This window comes from Strongylocentrotus purpuratus, unplaced genomic scaffold (genome assembly GCF_000002235.5).
Source record: "Strongylocentrotus purpuratus isolate Spur 01 unplaced genomic scaffold, Spur_5.0 spur5_contig_841, whole genome shotgun sequence".
NCBI classification, from domain to species: domain Eukaryota; kingdom Metazoa; phylum Echinodermata; class Echinoidea; order Camarodonta; family Strongylocentrotidae; genus Strongylocentrotus; species Strongylocentrotus purpuratus.
In genome coordinates, this window is record NW_022145548.1 from 1 (window position 1) to 22,759 (window position 22,759).

Below are 22,759 nucleotides of genomic sequence, written 5' to 3' on the forward strand. Positions count from 1 at the left end.
CCCCCCCCCCCCCCCCCCCCCCCCCCACCCCCCCCCCCCCCCCCCCCCACTGAGCGACTTTTCGGCCGGCGCGATTTTCAAATTTTCGGGAGCAAAATATTTTAAAACCCCCCCTTGAAAAAATCCTGCGTACGCCCTGCGCATAGATACATGTAAGTCTCTGTTATAGTCTCTAAAAGCCTTTCTGATAAATTCTTATACTCCTTGGCTTTACCCCTCAATTCTGATTTTGCTTCATCGGTATTCATTCTTTTCAGTTTATGCTTATCCTTTAAGTACTCTTTCCTCTTCAGGTCACATGACTTATCGAACCAAGGTTTATCCTTTGAAGGACTGGAATTGTTGACATTACGAGACTTATGGATATTCATTACCTCTTTACACATACCAAGAGATTTGGCAGTATCAATGCATAAATTGTTTAAATCATCAACAATACTATCCAATTCACACTGAGTAACATAATTACAGTCTAGGTCGCTAAGTTTTCATCAATAGTCTCCATCTCATTAACATTGAACTCGTTTTTATAAACAACTTTAAGGTCATTATTCCACAGAGTTTTAAGAGATTTAAATGTGACATCAGATTGGTTACCGGTTCATCACGTTGCGTATTATCAACAGGATCCATGGTAACCCGATTATTTGTGTTAAAACAAAATTGAACAGCGACAGCACTGTGGGCATCAGACAAGCATTTATCCAACACATCTACACGAAAGTTAGTTATCTTGGGCATAAATATTGATGAAACAAGAACATAATCTACTACACTGGACCCTTTTGCGGTATGACAAGTATAGTTCCCAACACCATCATCACTTCCAAACCTTCCATTTACAATTTTTATATCAAGACTTTTACAAAGTTCTATTAAGCTGTAACCATTATTATTAGTACACTTATCCATGCTACAATGCTTGGTTTTAACATTAAGCTTTTCAAGGTCAGATTTGATACTGAAAGAATTATCATTTGCCAACTCCAAACCTCCTTCAAAAGCAACTACATCTTCAAGATCAATAAAGTCATTCAAAATACCAGTTCTGGAATTAAAGTCCCCAAGTAAAACCACAGGAAAATCTAAGCTAACACTGAAGTTGATTAAGTCCTCAGACAAATTGTCAAACATTTCATTATGGTGATATAGTGACCCTTCACAAGGAAGATAAACCGCACCTAAAATAAAGGGATCGCAACTGACATTACCGTTAAATTTTAACCAAACCACAAAGTCAGAACAAGAGTCACTGAGAACTTCTACATGATTCGCGAGAGCTGATCTCACATATACACAAATACCGTGTGCTCCACCAAACTTATGTTTTACATTTTTAGGAGGCATAATAAAAGGCTGAGCAGTAATACGAATGATATAATGTGATAAATTTTCATTGATTAAGACGAGACAATGTATTAAAGCTAGAGACAATGTATTAAAGCTAACGTTCTTTCATTTCATAAGAAAATTTAAGTCCATCTTTCAATGGACTCCAAAAACTATGTATTATAGGCATCAATTCGACTACGCGCAGTCAGAAGGACTGGGTTGTCCGTGCCGTACGTCCGTTTGTTTGAAATGGTCCGCCATGTTTAATATACAATACAATATACATATATATTTCCAGTTGGCACATATAAAATTACACATTTTAACGCTATTTAGTATTCAAAAGAAGAACAAAAATTAAGTTCTACTTACAAATAATAAATAAATATTTAACAAACATCGTTTATAAGTATGATCGTATTAACAAGTTAAATATACCGGATATTAGTTTAATCGGCGAACATTTTATTGCTGTATATCAGTAATCGATTATATAATAATAAATAATCGATTACTTAAATAAAAAATAAAATAATAATAATTGTTAATTGTTCATATCTAAACGCAATGTGTGTATACTTTTGACGAGAGGGTTGTATGTTTGTTTGTTTTTACATTGTTGCGAGGAGGGTGGGGACGGTTATTCCATCAAAGAGGTAGCTAGGGCAAGTATCAACACAAAGTAATTGTCCATCATCATACCGTATTTATAACCACATGTCCTATCTTCTTGTAATTTATTTATTGTCTAATGTACATAACTATTGCAGTTTCATTAATGATACTTAAATATTGTATTTACATTTTCATCTTTCATTATCATGTTATTGTTATACATTGTTAGTTAAGTAATTCGTTCAAACTAAGCGCATTGTTCATTTCACGTTTCTTGTTAATCCTTGTTACATATTTAGTTTAACCGTACTTTTCATTTCACTTGTTTTGTAAAGCGCTTAGAAACTGTACTTGTATACCAGCGCTATATAAATCTTAAATATTATTATTATTATTATAATTTGGCAAAACTTCATCGCTTCTATTTAAAGGGCAAGTCAACTATTTAATTTCAATAGAAGCAGAAAAAATCAGACAAACCGATCAAAAAAGTTTGAGCAAAATCGGATAACTAATAAGAAAATTATGAATTTTTAATGACATGAAAATCTATGAGAATCACAGGACAAATTCGCAACTCACCCATGAGTCTGTGACGTCATTGCCTCACTATCCATATTGATAATATAAATTCCAATTTTCCTCCTAAAAAAATCTTCTTTTCTCACACTAGCATCCAAGTTATATTGGTAGTAATATGTTCTTGTGTGGATGCACTAATTTTTTTCAGTTAAATTATGAAAAATGTGAAATTTGATATACTATTTATACATGAATATAGAATATACAATATTAAAAAAATAGTATCAATTCTTCAAAGTTCATAAAAGATTTTGTGAAATTTCATGCACGCAATATGATACAAAACATATAAACTGGGCAAAGGCATGGGGAAATCAAGTTTTGGGGCATAAAAAGGGAAATTAATGGGATAAAAAAAATATATAAAGCAATTGATGAATAGTTAGGCAATGACGTCACAAACTGATAACCAATTTGTGTAGTGATCGATTTTCTAAGTTCCATATATGTTCATACTTTTTAAAAAATTCATTACTTCCTTACAAAAGCTCTTGGGGAACTGAATTCTTGGCTGAATAAAAATAAGTTGATTATGAATAGTGATAAAACCAAAACGATGCTGCTAGGATCAAAGCAAAAGCTTAGATCATTAGATAACAGTATGCTGTCGATTGAATTAAATGGATGCCAATTGGAATGTGTATATACATATAAATGTTTGGGAGTTATAATTGATAACAGTCTTGACTTCAAAAAACATGTCGAAAGTATTGCTTTAATTGTGAAACAGAAATTAGGAACTATTCGTCGATGTAAACATTATTTTGATAAAGCACAATTGAACAAACTGTACTGGGCTTTTGCAGTGCCCCATTTAATGTACTGCTGTACCGTTTGGTCAGGGAGATCTGAAGCAAACCATAGTAAACTGGAAAGATTACATAAGAGGGCAGCATATATGATATCTCGTTTTTCCTGGGAAACCCCATCTGAACAAATTTGTGAAATTCTATCCTGGCCGAAAATAGATCATCTGTTTTTTAGAGCATCTTGTTGCATGATTCACAAATGTTTACATAAAGCTGCACCTGAAGTGCTCGGTGATAAGTTTATTTATATTAAAGCGATATCATCTCGGAGAACAAGGAGAATAAATAAGATGCTAATTAGGATGCCACATGTTCGTACGACCTTTTTCCAGAAGTCATTTCTTGTCACAGGTCCATCAAACTGGAATAAATTACCCGAACGTATTCGATTTATAGAAAATATGAAACCATTTAAACAAGAATTGGCATAAATACAGGACCCGCCGGGAGAGCAGAAACGTGATGCGGCTACCATAGGTAAATAAGACCCTATCGTATTTTTTAAAATTTGTTATATATATATATATATATATATATATATATGTTATTATCATCATTGTTATTATCATTATTGTTATACCGTGTTCAAAAAGATCGTCCCGCCCCTATCTGCCAACTCAACTGCTCATAAGACTACTTTAGTAATAGCGCAATCTGTTACTAACCAAATGTACATGTACTGGATGTATACTAATGACACTGACCTCACGTTTTGCCGGGCTTTGCCTAGACATGAATAAGGACCTTCTTGCATCATTAGTGGACGATAACTGGACCAAGCGTGTTTCACAGGTGATCGACCACCAAGGAGTTTGTTCGTTCTATGTTGGTATGTGTATGTTGGTGTGTGTTTGGTATACTGTTGTACTTGTTATGTGTTTAAATGTTGTGTGGGGCGGGGGTAGTAGGTGTTTTCTAGCTCTTTCTTTTTTTATATATACTTTTTTTTTTGTCTCTAAAGGAAATTTAAGAGGAAAACAGAATATTGTAGAAAAGAGATTTATGATCAAACTGGTCGAGAAAATAGTACAAACTTTATTTGCGACTTTTTTTTTTTTTGGGGGGGGGGGGTGAACATATAATTTTGTTTATGTGAATATTTTTCATCTGTAAATGTTTAACTTTAGTTGGAACCTTGTATGTAAATGTAAAAGTTCATTTTCAAATTGATTAAGATCTATGTTAAAAATATGTTTATTAGTTTGTATACAATGTTATAAATTATGTACAATTTTTCATTATGAGAGAAATGAATAAAAAAAAAAAACTATGAAAACAAAGGATAAGGCAATGCAAGGAAAGTGGTTGCTGCTGTTGTTTATTATTTTTTTAATATTTCACTGTTTGCTTCAATTAGGATATATGGCATTTGTTATACATATTACTCATTTCGTTATTCTCTATGTTCAAATCCTTATATAACCTGGTTTGCAATTTTTTGTTTGCTAAAGTCGTATTTTGTAATTTTCTATATTGATTTATATTTTGATGTGTTTGCAAAATGTATATACTTGTTTGTGTCATGAAGGGTCTCAACGAAAACCAGTAAAGTTTATTTGCTGATTGGGCTACCCTTCTTTTTAAAGGTAGGCGTTACTACTGCAGCTAGAAGGGATTAGACCACACAGCGAGCCAACGAGGTCACTGTGACAGGTGGCTATCTCATTAACTCAGCTCTCATTTAACATAAGAAAAAGAGGATCATGGGGGACCAACAGGCACCAATTTGGGAAGTTTTCTATATAGAGGGAGCAAGTAGCTACAAGTAGGACAGTGTGCCTTTAAAGTTGTTTAATGATAAATAATCGGTATTTGTTGTGGTTTAGTCCTGTTTGGACGCTTCATCGATCTGTGACAACATTATACAGTGTTTCTTCATGATGTCCTTCGAATCAGGATCTATACTGTCTAATCCTCATTAAGCTCTCTTTAACGACTCGGCGAGCAACAACACAACCTATGTTTGCCTCATTGTATACGCTCTCTCCTATTCTGCTACAATTATTGATACACGATCTGCTATTAAATCCTTGTTTTGAATAAGATTCTATAGCGTCGACCTTATCCGGTTCCATAATGTTTCGTTTCCCAAAAGCGGAACGTTTCTTCATGTAGACGTGAGTTCCGTGAGACTCATCTGGGTGTTGTAATGTTAACGAATAACGCATTCATGATCAGCAATCAAACAGATAGAGTTATCTTTCTCCAGCTGCAGCGGTGGAATCCATTCCTATCTCACTCAACCCCGGATTTAACTACCTAGCGACTTCAAACTTGTGCAGAAATTTCTTTCCAAAGTCTTACTCGGAGTTTCAAGAGCATGGACCCGGTACACTTCAAATTTGTAATGGCCTGGCTTCTGCTAAACTACTTGATATTAAGTCATATTACAAAAGGTAGGTCTTATTTCGTATCATTTTGCATCATGCATATACTAAGACAATGACGATGATGATGGTGGTGGTATATGATGATGATGATGATTATTAATGATATTATTTCATGTATTATTAACACTCTTATCATCATTATTACTACTACTACTACCCATATAGTCTAATAATCATTTAATAATAAATAATAATCATCATCAAATGGTTATTAGAGTAGACCGTATGGACAGCACGCGAAATGGACGTTAGACAAACTTGCATTTAGACTAAATAAACAATAGACTAAATGGGTAGTAGACTTAATTGAGATTAGTCCAAATGTAAGTAGACGCAATGGTTATTAGACCATGTTGATAGTAGACGGGTAGACCAATCGGCAACAGAAAGACAGAGGGAAAACAGATTGTGACGTTGTTCAAGAGAAACGGTAAATCCAATCGCGATACAAGATGATTCTGAATATAAGCAGAAAAAATGAGAACTTTAAACACGTCGTAGGAATACTTAAAAAATATTTTAAAAGATATAAATGCGACTGCGTCTCCTATATACCCAGGCCCTAAATTCAGTTTAGGAAATGGATGGACTTTTGGTGTTTTTTTTGTAGCATTTTCTAATTGTATTCATTCAGTACAAAATATGTAAAAACAAATAAACAAACAGCTTCATTGATTTACATAACATAAGATAGTTTAATACACAGTACACAATGTTTTCAAATTAATTATACTGATTGAATATTATAAATCAAAGCGTTATACGCACAGACAGACACACCACACACGCTCACATACTCAGACACACATACTTACATATCCCCCCTTCATTCCAAAGCTTAACATTTGTTGGATTTTGAAAAATGTTATTAAAAAAAATGAGTCTGAGAAAGAAATATTTGCCTCGCCGTCGCTGTAGAAGTTGTCCCATTTTCTAAAGTGAAGTGTTAAAGTGCCCCTCTCCCCCGCTAATTCCTTTTCTTCTTGCCTATTTTCTATAATTCTTTTTTAATTTCTTGAGGAATTGGGGGTCTATTTTTAGTTGAACTATATCTAAAAATCATATGTTTTGTCAAAAGAATAATGTGATTTAACAGTTGTTCTTCTCCCGCATTGGATCTTTTTTTATCCCGATGTGAATTTCTTGCCAGTGTAGATTTGTTAACGCTGATAAAGCGTGACATATCACGATGAAAACAAAAAGCCTATCTCTAGTAGTTCTTGAGATATCATCATAACGAGGCCAATACCTGGAATTTCATAAGTTGACCTCTGTGACTTTTGACCTAGTTACTCCAAAAGCTATACTATCTTCAAGTTTGAAATTCATATTTCAAGTGGCTCTTGTGATATCGCGTTAACGAGAAAGCGGGACGGACGTATACAGACGGACGGACAGACGGACGGACGTACAATCCGAAAACATAATGCCTCCTGCACCACCAATGGAAGGCGGAGGCATAAAAAGGAAATTTCTGGTTTGAAATTGGTCCAAGAAAATTGACAGTTCGGTCATGCAACTGTGATGTCCTTTATCATATTCATATACTTTTTGTCATTTGTTTTGAACATTGATATATAATCATGTTCTCTATTTTTAAAGTCAGTTCCTATTTTGTCTGAGGTAACGAGTATCGAAACAGGAACTGAATTCCCAGACTGAATTCCTGTATGTGAAATAAAAGGATGATTAATAAATCGCCCTCTTCCCCTCTGCTACAGCTCACAGAGTAGACGTCAACACAACGTTATCGGCAGAAAGCAACATCACGACGGAGAAAGAGTTAGTTGCGAATCTCCTCTCGGAATATGGCGACACTTCTGTTCGGCCTGTCAAGGATCACCTCCAACCAGTGGAAGTCTTTTTCAGAATGCTCCTCTTTGAGCTAATCACCTTGGTAAGGGTAGATCACGTTGCTTTGGGGAATATTTTTCCAGGGAGCGAGTGGTTTACGGTTAGTAGAGGTGTTGTGGACGAGTGGATAAGTCACCGGACTGTGGATCGCAAGGTCCGTGGTTCAAGTCCCGCAGCACTAATGTCCTTTGGCAAGACATTGATCTACATTTGCCACTCTCCACCCAGGTGTTAAATGGGTACCCGGTAGGATGCGAAAGCTAATGTTGTTAGATTAGCAAGTGTGCGCTTGTAAAAATGACGCCTGGCTGTAATGCTCCCCAGGGAGTGGAGAATGTGCATATATTGTGTGCGGGTCAAGGCCTGAATCCAATGACCGGGCTAATAATATACTTATCTGTAAAGCGCTTTGAGAGGACCTCCGGTCCTGAAAAGCGTTTTATAAGAACGAGCTATTATTATTATTATTATTAGTGTTACGAAGGGTACTTAGCAGATGGTAATAGGGACTTTTAGATTTACACGACGAGAACGTGGACCGCCACGTGTGACATCCTTTTAAGGTAATGTGACGTCCTTTTAAGGCACTGCTGGGCACGACCCAGTGCCTTAACACAATGTCCACGCTTTCCTCGTGTAAATCTAAAATTCCCTAATTAAACCAGTGGGGGCCCCCCTCCTCCCCCGAAGGCTTAAACTTGTAGACATCTTTTTAGGAGCAAGCAAGAAAGCACACAGAAGAAGACGACAAAATGTTCTCATAATAGAATTCGCCTAAATTAAAAGATATGTCCTTTGTCCAATTCCCTTAGATCATAATGTTCGTCTCGAGCAATACAGTTATACTAAAAATAGGATCAGTAAATGATAAAAATGCTGTCACTGACAAGACACCTGAATTCAGGTTCGAATCTCAGCCCGGCACTAATGGCCTTTGGCATGAGATTAAACCACCGCTCTCCACTCAGTTATCAATGGGTACCTGGCAATCGCTGGGGATGATAAGAATAGCAGGGCCTCATGATGAACAGCATAGAAACAAATTTATTCTTCATTCAATTATTGTATTATTATTTATCATTTTGTAGTTCATGATCTATTATCATCATCATTATTATTATTAGTTCTATTATCATCCTTATCATTATCTTTATTATTTGTATTATTATCATCATCACTTCTTTGACGTAATGCCCAATGCCTGAACCACTTTCTGTAATTCCCCATAATCTCTAAATATTTTTTCTCTCTCACCATGTTTCCAGGATGAAACACATCAGATGGTCACAGTTCGCTCCAATATGAGACTGGTAAGATGTTATACGGTAGGCTTGCGGGTGCACCATGTGAGAGAGAGAGGGAGAATGTTCTCATGTAATACAATTGCACAGACGGTATTTCTATATCATAAACAAAATCCAAGCTATTTTAGCTGTGCCATGTCCCACCCTCAAACGTGTTAAGTTGTAGTATATCTGACTACTATACTAGCTGATAGCATTAATAGTTGGAGCTCGGATCAGCCTGTTTGTCAAATTGTTACAATCATGTATGATACCGTAATACCATTCCATAATATTTGGTAATGTATTGACATGCCGTGGACTTGCTCTCTAATATACATGATAGAAGATAGTGTAAATAACAAGCTTCAAATGGAGTGGATCATCAGTGTCCATGTGCAGAAGGTAATAATTCGCTGACACCAGACTTGGTAGAAATACTACGGTGGGTGTACAAGTCTGCACACATCAAACCCGTAGTCCCATCACGAAATACCTCCTAGTCTTTCTTGGAGAGTCTTTAAAAGGGAAATGAAAGATAATGACTGTACCATATTAAATATGAGTGGAAAATTCAAAGCATTACGTAAGGCCTGTTGGTCATGAAACTGAAGACAAATCTTAGTGATTGACAGCACATAATTTGGGTAAACACCCGAATTGTGTCGAATTTCCCATGAGAGCCCATTAATATGCGTCTTCAAAATGCATGTAGTAATTCATACCAGTAATCGAGTCTTTCAAATTCATACACTTCTGTGAGCGTGCGTGTGTGTTTGTGTGTGTACGTGCGTGCGTCTGTGCGTGTGTGTGTTGTGCAAATTTGAGGCTTTGAAATACAACCCACAACGGAAACACAGATAATAACGTCCTCGTCTGAAAATTAATAAAGATAGCATGCCATCAAATATCAAGTCGGAATTAAATGAAGTCACACGCACAAAAAGATGATAAGTTTTAAATCATTATCGTTTCCATGGTAATAGCAATGGACAGATGAGTACCTACAATGGGACCCGGATGAGAATGGTGGTATCTACAACATCACACTCAAGACGAATCAAGTTTGGAGACCTGATGTAGTCTTAGATGAAGAGTAAGTGATGATTTTTAGCGTTATATGCACGTGGTCATTAATGTAATTAAACCAATCTTGATTAAACCAGAGAGTTGGAACTTCCTGGTTGAGCGGAGGCTTTACCTTCGTACCTGGATGAGGATCAATATCCCCGTTTAATCACAGAATAAAAAGGCATCAACGCCATAAATATATTAAAATCATGGCACATTAATTTGCAAAACTATATATATATATGAAGACAAAAACCACGGAAATAAGCCACAAACAAGCAAGAAATAATATTTATATCCAAGTAACTTCTTCCATTTTCGTACCTCAAAATCAGTCTGGACCGCGATTTCATCAGTATTCCTGAGGCCGACACGTTTGTGATCGTCCAGTACACCGGAGCGATGGACTGGCTATTTCCGGCAATCACCACCAGTGCATGTAAGATGAACATACAGTATTTCCCGTTCGACACACAGCAGTGTGTCCTCACTTTTTATCCGTGGACACTGGACGAAAGCAAGGTAAGTAGCGAAAGGTGCACGCCAAAATATTATTTGAATTTGATTGGGGCTGAGACGAAGATGACGAACAAAAGAAGAAGAATACAAGAAAGAAAAATAAAATACAAGAAGAAGAAGAAGAAGAAGAAGAAAGAAAAAAAGAGAGAAAGAAAGAAGATTAAGAAGATCCTTAGAATCATGGGCAAGATTTCTTCATTTTCATTTTTTTTCCAAACTTTATTTTTATTTAATTATCTATCATAACGCAGTTTGCCAGTATGAGTAAGACATTGCTCTCATGCTGCTATTTGCCTATATAATGGAATTAAGAATTCACAAACGAAAATACAACGGGAGGGGGGGGGGGGTGGATGTTACACGAGATTCCTCCAGAGACGTCATATTGCGTGACCGCCTCTCACCAGTTGCTTCGAGTATTGCAACCATAATCATTATAAATAATGATTAGATCAATTTTCATAGCGCAGCTACTGTATATACATTATTGAAATAAAAATATCTCCTGTAAGTATTATTTTTTGTTTTTTCAGCAATTTTAATTTTTTCATATCCTCTGAATGGCCTAACCGTCATTATTTTTTAGGTCTATCTTCTGATGTTCATATCAATCAAGACTTATAGTAGGCCTGTTCATATTCCCTTATATGCACCAATCCTGCATCTTTAAGTTTAAACACCATTCAGAGTAATGCGAAATTACGACAGACGTATCAAAATCAAAATTGTCATCATAATTCGTAATCTTCTTCTGATTTAAATTTTCAGATGCGTTTCTTTGCTAAGAATGACGAGGATGCCTTGCAGATGCGGTACGTCCGCAATGGCATCTGGTCTATGACAGACTTCAAACCTGAGAACTTCAGCTTCAGGTACATTTGCTGTCCCTACCCCAACGACCACATCCGTTATACCCTGACCTTCGATCGAGAATACGGTTTCTTTCTTTCCAATATAATCGTTCCTGCTATTTTCCTGACGTCGTTGATGCTCGTTGGTTTCTGGCTTCATCCTGACTCGGGGGAGAAGGTCGCATTCACCGTCACCAACCTGTTGGCTCTGATTCTCTTCCAGCAGCTGGTCAGTGATAGCATGCCGCCCATCGGTGAACCAAGATCCATCATAGGTTTGTCCGCAATAAGAAAATACGACTAACTTTAATACAGTGAGGTAGGGGAGGGGGCATGGGGCGGCTATATGATACACGCTCGGGTACCTAGATCTGCAGCCAATAATCTTTACTATAACCATGCTTACTGAATTATGTATCAAGTTAATCTAAACCCTGAACCAAACTCTATTCGTGAAGCTAAACTTAACACTAAACCTAAAACACGTTTTTTTTTCTTTTTCTTTTTCAAAGCAATTTTGTTTTATTTCTTCAAATTTGTAATACAAACCATAACATACAATTGAATAAAATAAACGTGTTCAATATTGATTGCTTTTACACAAACATAATTAAACAAAAACTTATTTGCAGTATATATATAATTTAGCAAAAAAGTAAACGTGTAAGTACCTAAACATAATATATATGTCATTTGTAAATGTTATTCACTTATATAAAAAAAAAAAAAAAAAAATCCGGATGTAATTTTACTGGAGCAATGCCTGCTCCTCCCTGCCCCCTCCCTTTCCCTCCCTCACACAAACACCCTCACCCACCCACCCACGCACATACTCACCCACCCACACACATACTAACCCACCCCACCCCACACACATGCAAACATACACTTTTTAATTATTTTTTTTAACAATTTTGTTTTATTTCTCCAAATGTGTAATACAAACCATAACATACAATTGATTAAATAAACGTGTTCAATATTGATACACATACACGCACACACTTGCACGCACACACGCACCAAAAGCCTATCTCTGACGAAATAAATCATGGAGCCTGTGTTGCCAAAGCATTATGTAAGAACCTGCCCCCTATAATCGAGCGGGGGCAGAATAGAAGAAATTAAGTAAAAGCAGGTCGAGAAGAAAATGAAAATTCTATTTCCGAACTATTGATTTAAAATCAAAATAAATCATATCTATTAAATTGTTGATATTTCATGGCCTCTTCCAATATTGTTTTCAGGATTCTATGGCAGGTGGGGGTGGGGAAGGGCGGGGGGGGGGGGGCGGCGGCTAATTTGGGAACAAATGTTATTTTTGTTGGTAATTAATGTGTAGGCTACTTAGAACATAACAGAACTGCGGCTTTATCACACCGATTTCGAATGTTAAGACTGAAAACTACTTCAACAAATATTGTAAAAAAAAGTGTTGAACATCACTTTTCTACTCTGCAAGACAAACGGATATATATATTCTGTGTCCTTGTCTCTCTCTGTCTCTCACACACTCACTCTGTTTCTCTCTCTGTCTCTTACTCTCTCCCTCCCTCTGTGCTTCTGCCTTTATATCTCCAGTCACGTGTTTCTTCATGCTGGTTGTCGTGAGCGGATGCAGTGTATTCTTCTCTGTATTGGTCCTACGTATGTACCATCACGATGCAACGTCTATCCCTCCGCGTTTGGCCATCAAGATGCTCATGCCTTGGATAAGTAAGGGAAAGAACAAGAATTATATGAGGTGAGAGGTACACTCTAAAACTCAAGGTTAAATCAACGCATAAAAGTACAGAACCTTAAATTACAAGTCCACTCCAAAAATAATTTACTTTCAATAGAAGCAAAAAACTCAGACAAACCAATCAAAAAAAGTTTGAGCAAAATCGGATAACTAATAAGAAAGTTATGCATTTTTGAAAAAATATGTAAACCTATGGAACAATAAATATCACTACACAAATTGCCAATTTGGTTTTCAGTTCGTGACGTCATGTCCTCACTATTTATCAATTGCTTTATATAGTTTAATCCCATTAATTTCCCTTTTTATCCCCCAAAATTGATTCCCCACACCTTTGCCCAGGTTATATGATTTGTATCATATTGTGTGCATGACATTTCACAAAATCTTTTATGAACTTTGAAGAATCAATACTTTTTTCTGAATATTATATATTCATAATTATTGATTTTTATATAAATAGTTTATAAAAAAAAAAATCACATTTTTCATGATTTCACTGGAGAAAAAACAACAACTCTATATTAGTGCATCTACATAAAAACATATTAACATCAATCTAACTTGGATGCTGGTGTGAAGAAATAAGATTCTTAGGGGGGAAATAGGAAATTTATATTATCAATATATAGAAATAATTAGTGGATAGTGAGGACACGACGTCACAGACTGATGAGTGAGTTCCCAATTTGTCTTGTGCTTTTCATTGTTCCATGATAGTTTTACATACTTTTTCTAAAATTCATAACTTTCTTATTAGTTATCCGAATCTGCTCAAACTTTTTTTGATTGGTTTGTCTGATTTTTCTACTTCTATTGAAAGTAATTTATTTTTGGAATGGACTTGTCCTTTAAACGGGCAGCGAGAAGGCGACTTGTTTTACTCGCCAAGGCGCCTTGTTTCAGACGAGAAAGCGAGAATGCTCTTCTTTTTTTTTAAATTCACCTTCTCGTTGCACGTTAAAGCTTCCTTTTGAACGGCTCGAGGAGGGCATCATTTTAAAAATGGAAACATTTTAAACATCTTGGAGTCAACCTTTATAGTGTTGAATCCGGCAAGTGAAAGATGATAATCTCCCATATTAAAAGTGTCATTCCTCAACCCTTTTGGATGCTAGTTTAGAGTGTGCAATGAAAGGACATATATATATATATATATACAGTGTGAGTCAAAAAAAAGTTTACACCTAGAAAATTGCTCATTATTTAAAAAAAAATCATCGCTGAACATTAAACTGTTATATGTCTTTTGAAAGAGTGTTTTATCCCAAATAATTTGGTACCATTTTTGTGTGGTATGTGTTCACGCTCGGATGAACAGGAGACATGGTTTGCGAGAGTGCAACAATCGACTTGCGCCAAAGTTGCCTATGTGATGTTTGAATAAAACAATTGGGATTTGGGTGTTAATTCGGTCTTTGCAGATCCAAATAACATTCCTAACAAAATTAATCATGCCACACATATCAAATATCGAATATCAAATATCAATGAACATTTGAGCGCGTGTGTGTGGGTGTGTGTGACTTTCCCCTTTGCAAAAAAACATATGCAATGCATTTCATTTGATACATTCAATCCATTCTCTCACTCCGCTAATCCCAACATAATACATACTGTAGGCACCACTTTGGCGCAAGTCGATTTGTGCCCTCTCGAAACAATGCCACCTGTTCATCCAAGCGTGAACACATAACACACAAAAATGGTACCAAATGATTTGGGATAAAACACTCTTTCATAAGATGTATAATAATTTACTCTTCATAGATGATTTTAAAAGTAATTAGCAATTTTCTAGGTGTAAACTTTTTTTTTTACTCACACGGTACACACACACACAGGGGTGGCGATATATATATATACAGGGGCGGCGATTTCTTTTCATGACCGGGGGGGGGGGGGGGACGACGAAAAGCGAGATTTTTTTTTACAATATTCACTTTACTTTTTAAGGGATATTATACGAGGGAGCGTAGCGATCGAGCCAGAAGATTTTTGCATTTTTATGAGTCTAAATGCTGCACTCTTCAGTCAGTACTTGTTATACATTTTTTCTCAACTTTTTACAATTTCCAGGGGGGGGGGATACCTGTCCCCGCGATCACCGCCCCTGTATAAATATTATATATATATATATATATATATATATATATATATATATATATACGTACACATAATGTTTTTTGTGGGTGTTGGCGGAGAAGGTTGCATGTCACAAATTCTGGCTTTTTCAAGGGGTCGGGCAACTCAGGTAGGCTAGATGAGCCTAAACATGCTAAAAATATGAACAGGAGTAACACGTTTACCTGCGCAGTTAGAATGTTTTGGATGTGCAAATAAGGTTTATCAATGATAAATATTAGAGACAGAGGGAGAGGATAATTTTCCCCTGCCTCCCCTAATTATTCGCAGGTGATTGTCGGAAATGGATTTGGTCAACATATCCGAGTTAGAATGCTTGTCGAAATTTCATGCTAAGAAATAAAAGCAAAGTGTAGATGCATTGCTTTTTATTAGGTTTCTCACATTCTGCTTACAGCCTTTTCACACACAGCTAAAATTCTATACACATGATTAGTTTAAAGGGCTTTAAAATAAGAATTTCGTGATTAACTACTGCTCTTAAAAAGCGCAGTAGTGCCATTGCGCATTGAAGGTCATGTCATATCAAACAAAGCGCACGCTCCATCCAGTTAAAACACGTTTAACCGTTCACACACAAAATGTCAAGCTCTCTAGATACGAACTTCGTATCTGCAGCCTGCTTTGAGGGGCGTATGAATCGCGACTTCGTATCTATCCGAACATCTTATAAACGATGTTCACACAGGGATTTTTTATAAAGCTGTTTAAAACTGTTGAGTTAAATACGTTTAATTAATCATCTCTAGATACGATGAATTTTAGCTGTGCGTGAAAAGGCTGAAGATCTATCATATGAATTGAGAATCATTGAGACGTGCTCATATATACTACATGCAGTGGTGTACGCAGGATTTTGTCAAGGGGGGGGGGGGGCTAACAAGCGGGGGTGGGGTAAGAGCACTTTTTGTTTTGTTTTTTGGTCCCACATTGTTTAATTTTTATTTTATATGTATGTCTATACTTTGTGTAAACTGTGGAACAAATAAAACTCGAAACTTGAAATGCAAATTGAAAGCACATTACTTAAAGATCGGGCGACATCCAAATATAAGTTGATTCCTGTTGATGCGCAAGGCTGCATACAAATCAAATTTTATTATTCAAACATCTAGATATATTTCATATATGTTTAAATATTAAAACAAATAAAATTCTCAGACCTGCTAAGCTCTAACGAAATATAATGACATCATCTCTCAATTAGTGAGCTAACATGAGACAGTGGTATGTAACTTCCCCTGGCTCAGCACATGCTCACAAAAGAATTGCATTCTTTCGAACAATACCTCCATATTACCTTTCTTTTCCTGGTGATGCTATAATACGTCGGACATAGCAACTCTTATACTGGTATTGTAATGGTCTTTTCTAAAATGGTGGTGGTAAATTTAGAAAGAAATTAATTAAAGTTAAATGAACATCCTTTTTTTTAGCGAAAAAATATTTTGTTTACTTAAAATTTATTAGCAGTGTTACATTACGTATTGAATAGTTCTCTTCAAATCTTTTTCTCCGTCCAATATATTTTTTTTAACACCAGTATGTAACCATGATCTTTTTTAATACCGATATGCCACAGCATGTATTTGTTTAAAGTATTTCAGTACTTTTTGTTCACTAATGATTTAATACACTATTTACTTTAAATCACAGGAAATTTTACAGCTCCTCTCTACCCAACATCACGGACATCGTTTTTATGAACGGGAAAACGGAGGTAAATAAAAGTAGTTCCAAGGCAGACGATGATCAAGAAATGGATGACAGAAATGTATATTTATGGAAACAAACGGCCCTGGCATTTGACTCCTTCTGCGGAACGATTCTCTCTCTCTGTATGCTTGGCACATTGCTGTATGCTCTCATCAGTTTCCTTATGGGAATATAGTTAATGTGACGATTCGTGCATTCTAACTGCTACTGTGCTGGGGGGTGTTTCACAAAGATTCTAAGTCGAACTTAACTCTAAGTTGGACTTAAAAATTATGGAGAGCCATTTGTAGCCTTAAAATAAAATATACAATAAAAAGCAAATATTCAAGTATTTTAGACTTTTTATAAATTCCACATCAAAAACATGAAATCTCTCATCATAATTGAAAATATTCATGATTTAAATCAACATTTTATGCCTTTTAAAATAAGTTTTACAAAATATTTTCAAAGGTGCTACTGACGGCTTTCCATAATTGTTAAGTCCAACTTAGAGATAAGTTAAAATTAGGATCTTTGTGAAACACCCCCAGGTGTCCTATTATGCGACAAACAGCCCATGTATTTTCCACCGAACACTGTTTTACCAAGAAATATGCACGTGGTGCTTGGTCTATTTGTTTCAACCTTTAGAGCAAGAATCATTCATACAGTAGGCTTGCGGGTGCACCATGTGAGAGTGAGAGTGACTATCAGGAGTGACTATCCGTCGTCAGGAGTTGACTATCCGTCGTCTCCTGACGACGGATAGTCAACCTGTTCGAAACGTCGAGCCACTCCCGCCACTCATCCTCTCCAAGCGCTATAGTTCTCCTTAGAACTATAAGCTAAGAAAGATAACCAACAGTCTTTTTCAAGACTATACCAACAGTCCTTTTCAGGACACCCTCAGAAAAATTACCAAGAGTCCTTTTCAGGACTCCTCAATCCTCGGCCCCTCTCTCTCTCTCTCTCTCTCTCACACATGGTGCACCCGCAAGCCTACTGTATATCTACATCACCATGCAAGCCGATACTTACAAGCAGCATCTAAGAATCAATCATTTTTAATATTTAAGAAAGATTAGATCCAATACTAATTTTTAAACTATTTTTTTCAAATTAAAAATTCCAGATTTTTAACGTGATATTTTCTCACTTTAACATAACAAATGATAAATATAATACTTTGGGGGCATTTATTGATCTGTGTACTCTCTTGACCTTTGCTCTGTGTATTTTTATATTCCCTATATTTATTGTTTACATATATTTTATTTCTTTTCTTGAACTGTTATATCATTGTTTCTTTTAAATGTGCTTTTTTATGACAAATGAAGAAGGAATAAATGAGTAACAAAAACGTAAAGGACAATAGGAAACTAATTTTATTTAAAGATAATTGTGATGCAGGAAATGAAGTGAAGTAGAAAGGCATGTTAATCATCACAAACTATAACGAATATTCTATAACTTTGGTATATAAAATGTGGTAATTGGTTTAAACACTGGAGAAGTTCTCGAAGCTTGGAATGTAAGTATTGTTTGTGTTTTAGTAGTCTCGGAACAAGAAACTAAGGAGATAATAATTATCTCCTTGGTGAAGAGCACAATTTGTTTACATGAGCACTGATATCGAAAAAAGTGAACCAGGCCTGACAACACATGAACTTTCCATCTTTCTTTTTTCTTTACCACTTTACTTCTTTTTCTCGATATTCTTTCTTTTTCGTTGTTATCATTATTATTTATTTCATTTATTTACATACTCATTATCATTATTATTATATATTTCTTATATTATATAGTTAATAGTGTAATCGATGTACCTCATTTTCTTTTCTTTTATGATAAGGATTATGGCAATATTAACAGTTGTATTAATAATTAATAAAAATAATAATAATAAGAAGAAGAAGAAGAATAATGATGAGAATTATATTAATATTGATGATAATAACGTAAATAATGTTAAATATTGTAATAATATTAATGAAAACACTAATAATAATTATAATGATAACAAAAATGATAATGAAATAATAGTAATCATAATAACGATCATGTTTACTCAGGGAAGCCTCATAAGCTTCAATGCGTATAATCCTCCCGAAGGCACTGCAATTATCATTACTGCAGTAACTACAAGGTACTCAGTTACACCAGGGTGAAGAGTGGCAAATGTGGATTAATGTCTTGCCAAAGGACGCTATATAGGACCATACTGAGATTCGAACCCCAAACCTTTGTATTGAAATACAAGTGAATGAACTTCTTTACAGCGTCACATTCTCTTTTAGATATATTGATTACTCAACAATGATCAAATTGGAATCACGTATGTTGTTGCACGCTTAGCCACGCCCATGATTGTGTTGAGCAAGGCTGCTTACTTTTCTCAATTTGCTTATTTATTTAAAATTAAAAAAAAATCATTATTACTAATAGCTTTCAGATTTATATTTCATAGCATTGTCAAATAATGTAAATTGAGAAGGAAGTCACAAAGTGTAATAATGTTGCACATCAATTTTAGAAAATAAAACTTTCCTTATTTTCATGATTATTTTCCATATTAAAACCGTGTCGTAATCAGAGTATCGACTCACTTGTCAATGTAATTTTTTCAGCCAGTGTAAATTAACATACTTTCAAAGAATACGAGAAGTCTCAATAAAAGTAATACCAAACAGGATTGCAGCGAATAATCATATAATTTAGGCATTACGTCGGGATTGACTTATTCTTCCTTTTATAATTTGTGTTCACATTTTAAAACTCCTACTACTACTTTTACTTTTAATGCTACAATTACTACTACTACTACTACCAACACTAGTAACAGTAGACTAGTAGTAGACGTTTAGTTGTAGTAGTAGTAGTAGTAGTAGTAGTAGTAGTAGTAGTAGAACTATTATTATTATTAGTTTTAATAGTAGAACTACTATGAATAGAAGTAGCAGTAGTAGTATTAGTAGAGTAATGACAGTAGTAGAAGTAGTAGTAATAGTAGTAGTGGTAGATTTTACCGACGCTCACAATGCTGAGCAAACTACTTTTGCATCCTATCGGGTACCCATATAACAATTGAGTGGAGAGTGACACATGTAGATTTAGTGCCAAAGGACGTTAGTGTCGGGCTGGGATTTGAACCCGTACCTTGTGATCTGCAGTCGAATGACTTATCCGCTAGACCACAACACCTCTACATGGCATAGAAAGGCGAATGTGTCACTTTTTTTTTTCATATTTGGAACAACCCCAATCTCTTAGGGCAAGTCCGAGCTAATTTTATCACATACGTGACCGAACACATCTAAAATATACCTGATGACTGTTTCAAGCTGATAGCCCAACTACAACTTGAAACAAAAATATCAATAAAATTTGGTAACGTAATGAGGCATACCCAGGACTTTGCCCATAACCTTGAAATCAGATTCATAAGTTTTGCTTCTTTTTTTGTTCTATATCATTTCATATATTCCGCTTTGCTATCAATCTAGTGATGTACGTTAAGTGTATATTCATTTCCCTTTATTTTTTTCTTCATTTTAGTTTTCTGTATGAAATTAAATTTTTGAAAAGATTCTCTCTGTATATATTTTACTTTATATATAGTTTTTTAGGATTCGAGCGAGTTTGTAGGCTTTTACTCCCACTGACCAGGTTATGGGATGAATATACAGCGTACGTGTGACAAAAATCGACAGACCGATGTTCGTTCCATTTATCCACCCGAACCCGCCGTAAAACATTGTTTGTGTTAAAGGTAATACAAAGTTTTGGGATATTTTGAAAATTGGGTGGATAGTGATTCTTTATAATTTTGGTATAATTGGATTCCCATGTGGATGTATTATAATCCCTAGAAAATGTATTCCCTAAAACACTTCTGCTTTTGAGAAAAATTGAATATAAAAATCTACCGGTGCTCCCTTTAAATTTTGACAAATTTCAAATAGCGCCTACCGCCATACAATGGTATCTGCGACCATGAAAATCTCAGAATATGTAGTTGTGATATATAATTTCCAAACAGGATTAGCTAATCGGTCGATTTAAGTCAAGAAACATTGTTTCATAGCTTAATTAATATCTTGACCTTGAGAGGGAGCTATTCAACATAAAGAGTTTATTATTTACAATTTCATAACTTTAGACTCGAATTCAACCGCGACCAAGCGCGTAGCCAGGATTTCATTTTAGGGGGGGCGGTAGTGAGCACGCAAAGCGTGCGAATCACTTAAAGAGCGCGCAAAGCGCGCTCCCTAGGGGGGTGGGTGCAGGGAGGGGGGAGTTTCCCCCCTCCCGCGCAAAGCGCGGAAGCTTTGAAAGAAGACGATTCGTTGTACCTTTCTCGACTCATAATCCTTGTCTGAATTCAGTCCCTCCCCTCTCTCGCGCGAAGCTTTGACGTTTCATTAAATTATTAGAGAAAGAAGACGATTCGTTGTACCTCTCTCGACTCTTAATCCTTGTCTGAATTCTGTTCCCCCCCCCCTCTCGCGCGAAGCTTTGATGTTTCTTTAAATTTTTAGAGAAAGAAGACGATTCGTTGTACCTTTCCCGACTCATATTTCTTAATTTGAACTCAGTTTCCCCCTTCCCGCGCGAAGCGCGGAAGCTTTGACGATTCATTGTACCGTTCTCGACTCCTTTTCCCTTTTTCTTCCTACGTCCTCTTTCTTTTTTTTTCTTCTCTTTCTCTCTCTTTTTTTTTTTTTGGCCGGCGTTTTGGGAGGGGCGACCGCCCCCACCGCCCCCCCCTGGCTACGCGCCTGACCGCGACAACGATCACTGGATATTGTAGGATCGCATATGCTTCCAATATGTTCATTTCAACCAAATTCATGACCCCATACCAAAACTTTAAGTTACAGCTGTTAAAAGATGCGGATTTTCAGAAGTGGCATCTTGTTTATGAAAATTGGTCGGTCTAATTGTATACGTCGAAGTAATATTTCACTCAGTCTTGGCCATCTATATTAAAGGTAATACAAAGTTTTGGTATGGGGTCATGAATTTGGTTCAAATGAACATATTGGAAGCATATGATCCTACAATATTCAGTGATCGTCGTCGCGGTCGAAATCGAGTCTTAAGTTATGAAAATATAAATGATAATCACTTTATGTTGTATAGCTCCCTCTCAAGGTCAAGAAATTAATTAAGCTATAAAAAAATGTTTCTTGACTAATATCGACCGACTAGCTATTCCCGTTCGAAAATTATATACCACAACTACATATTCTGAGATTTTCATGGTCGTAGCTACCATAGTACGGCCGTAGGAGCTATTTGAAATTTATCAAAATTTACCGAGAGCACCGGTAAATCTTTATATTCAATTTTTCTTGAAAACAGAAGCGTTTTAGGGGCTAAAATTTCTAGTGCTTCTATTACATCCACATGGGCATCCAAATATATCAAAATTGTAAAGAATCACTATCCACCCATTTTTCGAAATTTCCCAAAACTTTGTAATACCTTTAAAGTTTGTATTAACCTCATAATGCGGTGTTGTTATTCTACAATTGCTGTGATGCAGTTTAGATGTATTATATGATACAGGGGCACAGGGCTATCATGTTAAACAATATTAGTTATACATGTACTTTTATTTCGAATTTATTACATTGTTCAGTCCACTTTAATGTTGCCCTACATGAACTATGGTATACTTGCCTGAGGTAGTTCATTGAACACCAACCGGGCAAAATCCTGGTTGTTCAAAAAAGAGCAATACGTACGATTTGCAATGTACCTATTCGTACTCACTCGAGCCCTCTCTTCTTTCATACTAAGGTACTGAGAGTTCAGGATATTTTTAATTTACAATGAGGCTGCCTAATGACTTGTTTCAGCT

At 35.8% G+C, this 22,759-nt stretch overlaps 1 protein-coding gene across 2 annotated transcripts; it reads left to right on the forward strand.

Annotated features, from left to right (window-relative positions):
• The first annotated feature begins 3,751 nt into the window (after window positions 1-3,751).
• LOC587732 (neuronal acetylcholine receptor subunit alpha-9) lies at window positions 3,752-17,212 on the forward strand. 2 transcript variants are annotated; one of them, XM_030988930.1, is made up of 9 exons: window positions 3,752-3,815; window positions 5,548-5,734; window positions 7,450-7,625; window positions 8,848-8,892; window positions 9,852-9,961; window positions 10,272-10,458; window positions 11,224-11,581; window positions 12,888-13,050; window positions 16,852-17,212. In XM_030988930.1, the coding sequence occupies exons 2-9, from the start codon at window positions 5,659-5,661 to the stop codon at window positions 17,084-17,086; spliced, it is 1,350 nt and encodes a 449-aa protein (XP_030844790.1). In that variant the 5' UTR covers window positions 3,752-3,815; window positions 5,548-5,658; the 3' UTR covers window positions 17,087-17,212. The 2 variants fall into 2 exon arrangements, with proteins under 2 accessions (XP_030844790.1, XP_792536.4); XM_787443.5 differs by lacking the exon at window positions 3,752-3,815 and having other exon boundaries at window positions 5,375-5,734.
• Window positions 17,213-22,759: the final 5,547 nt, after the last annotated feature.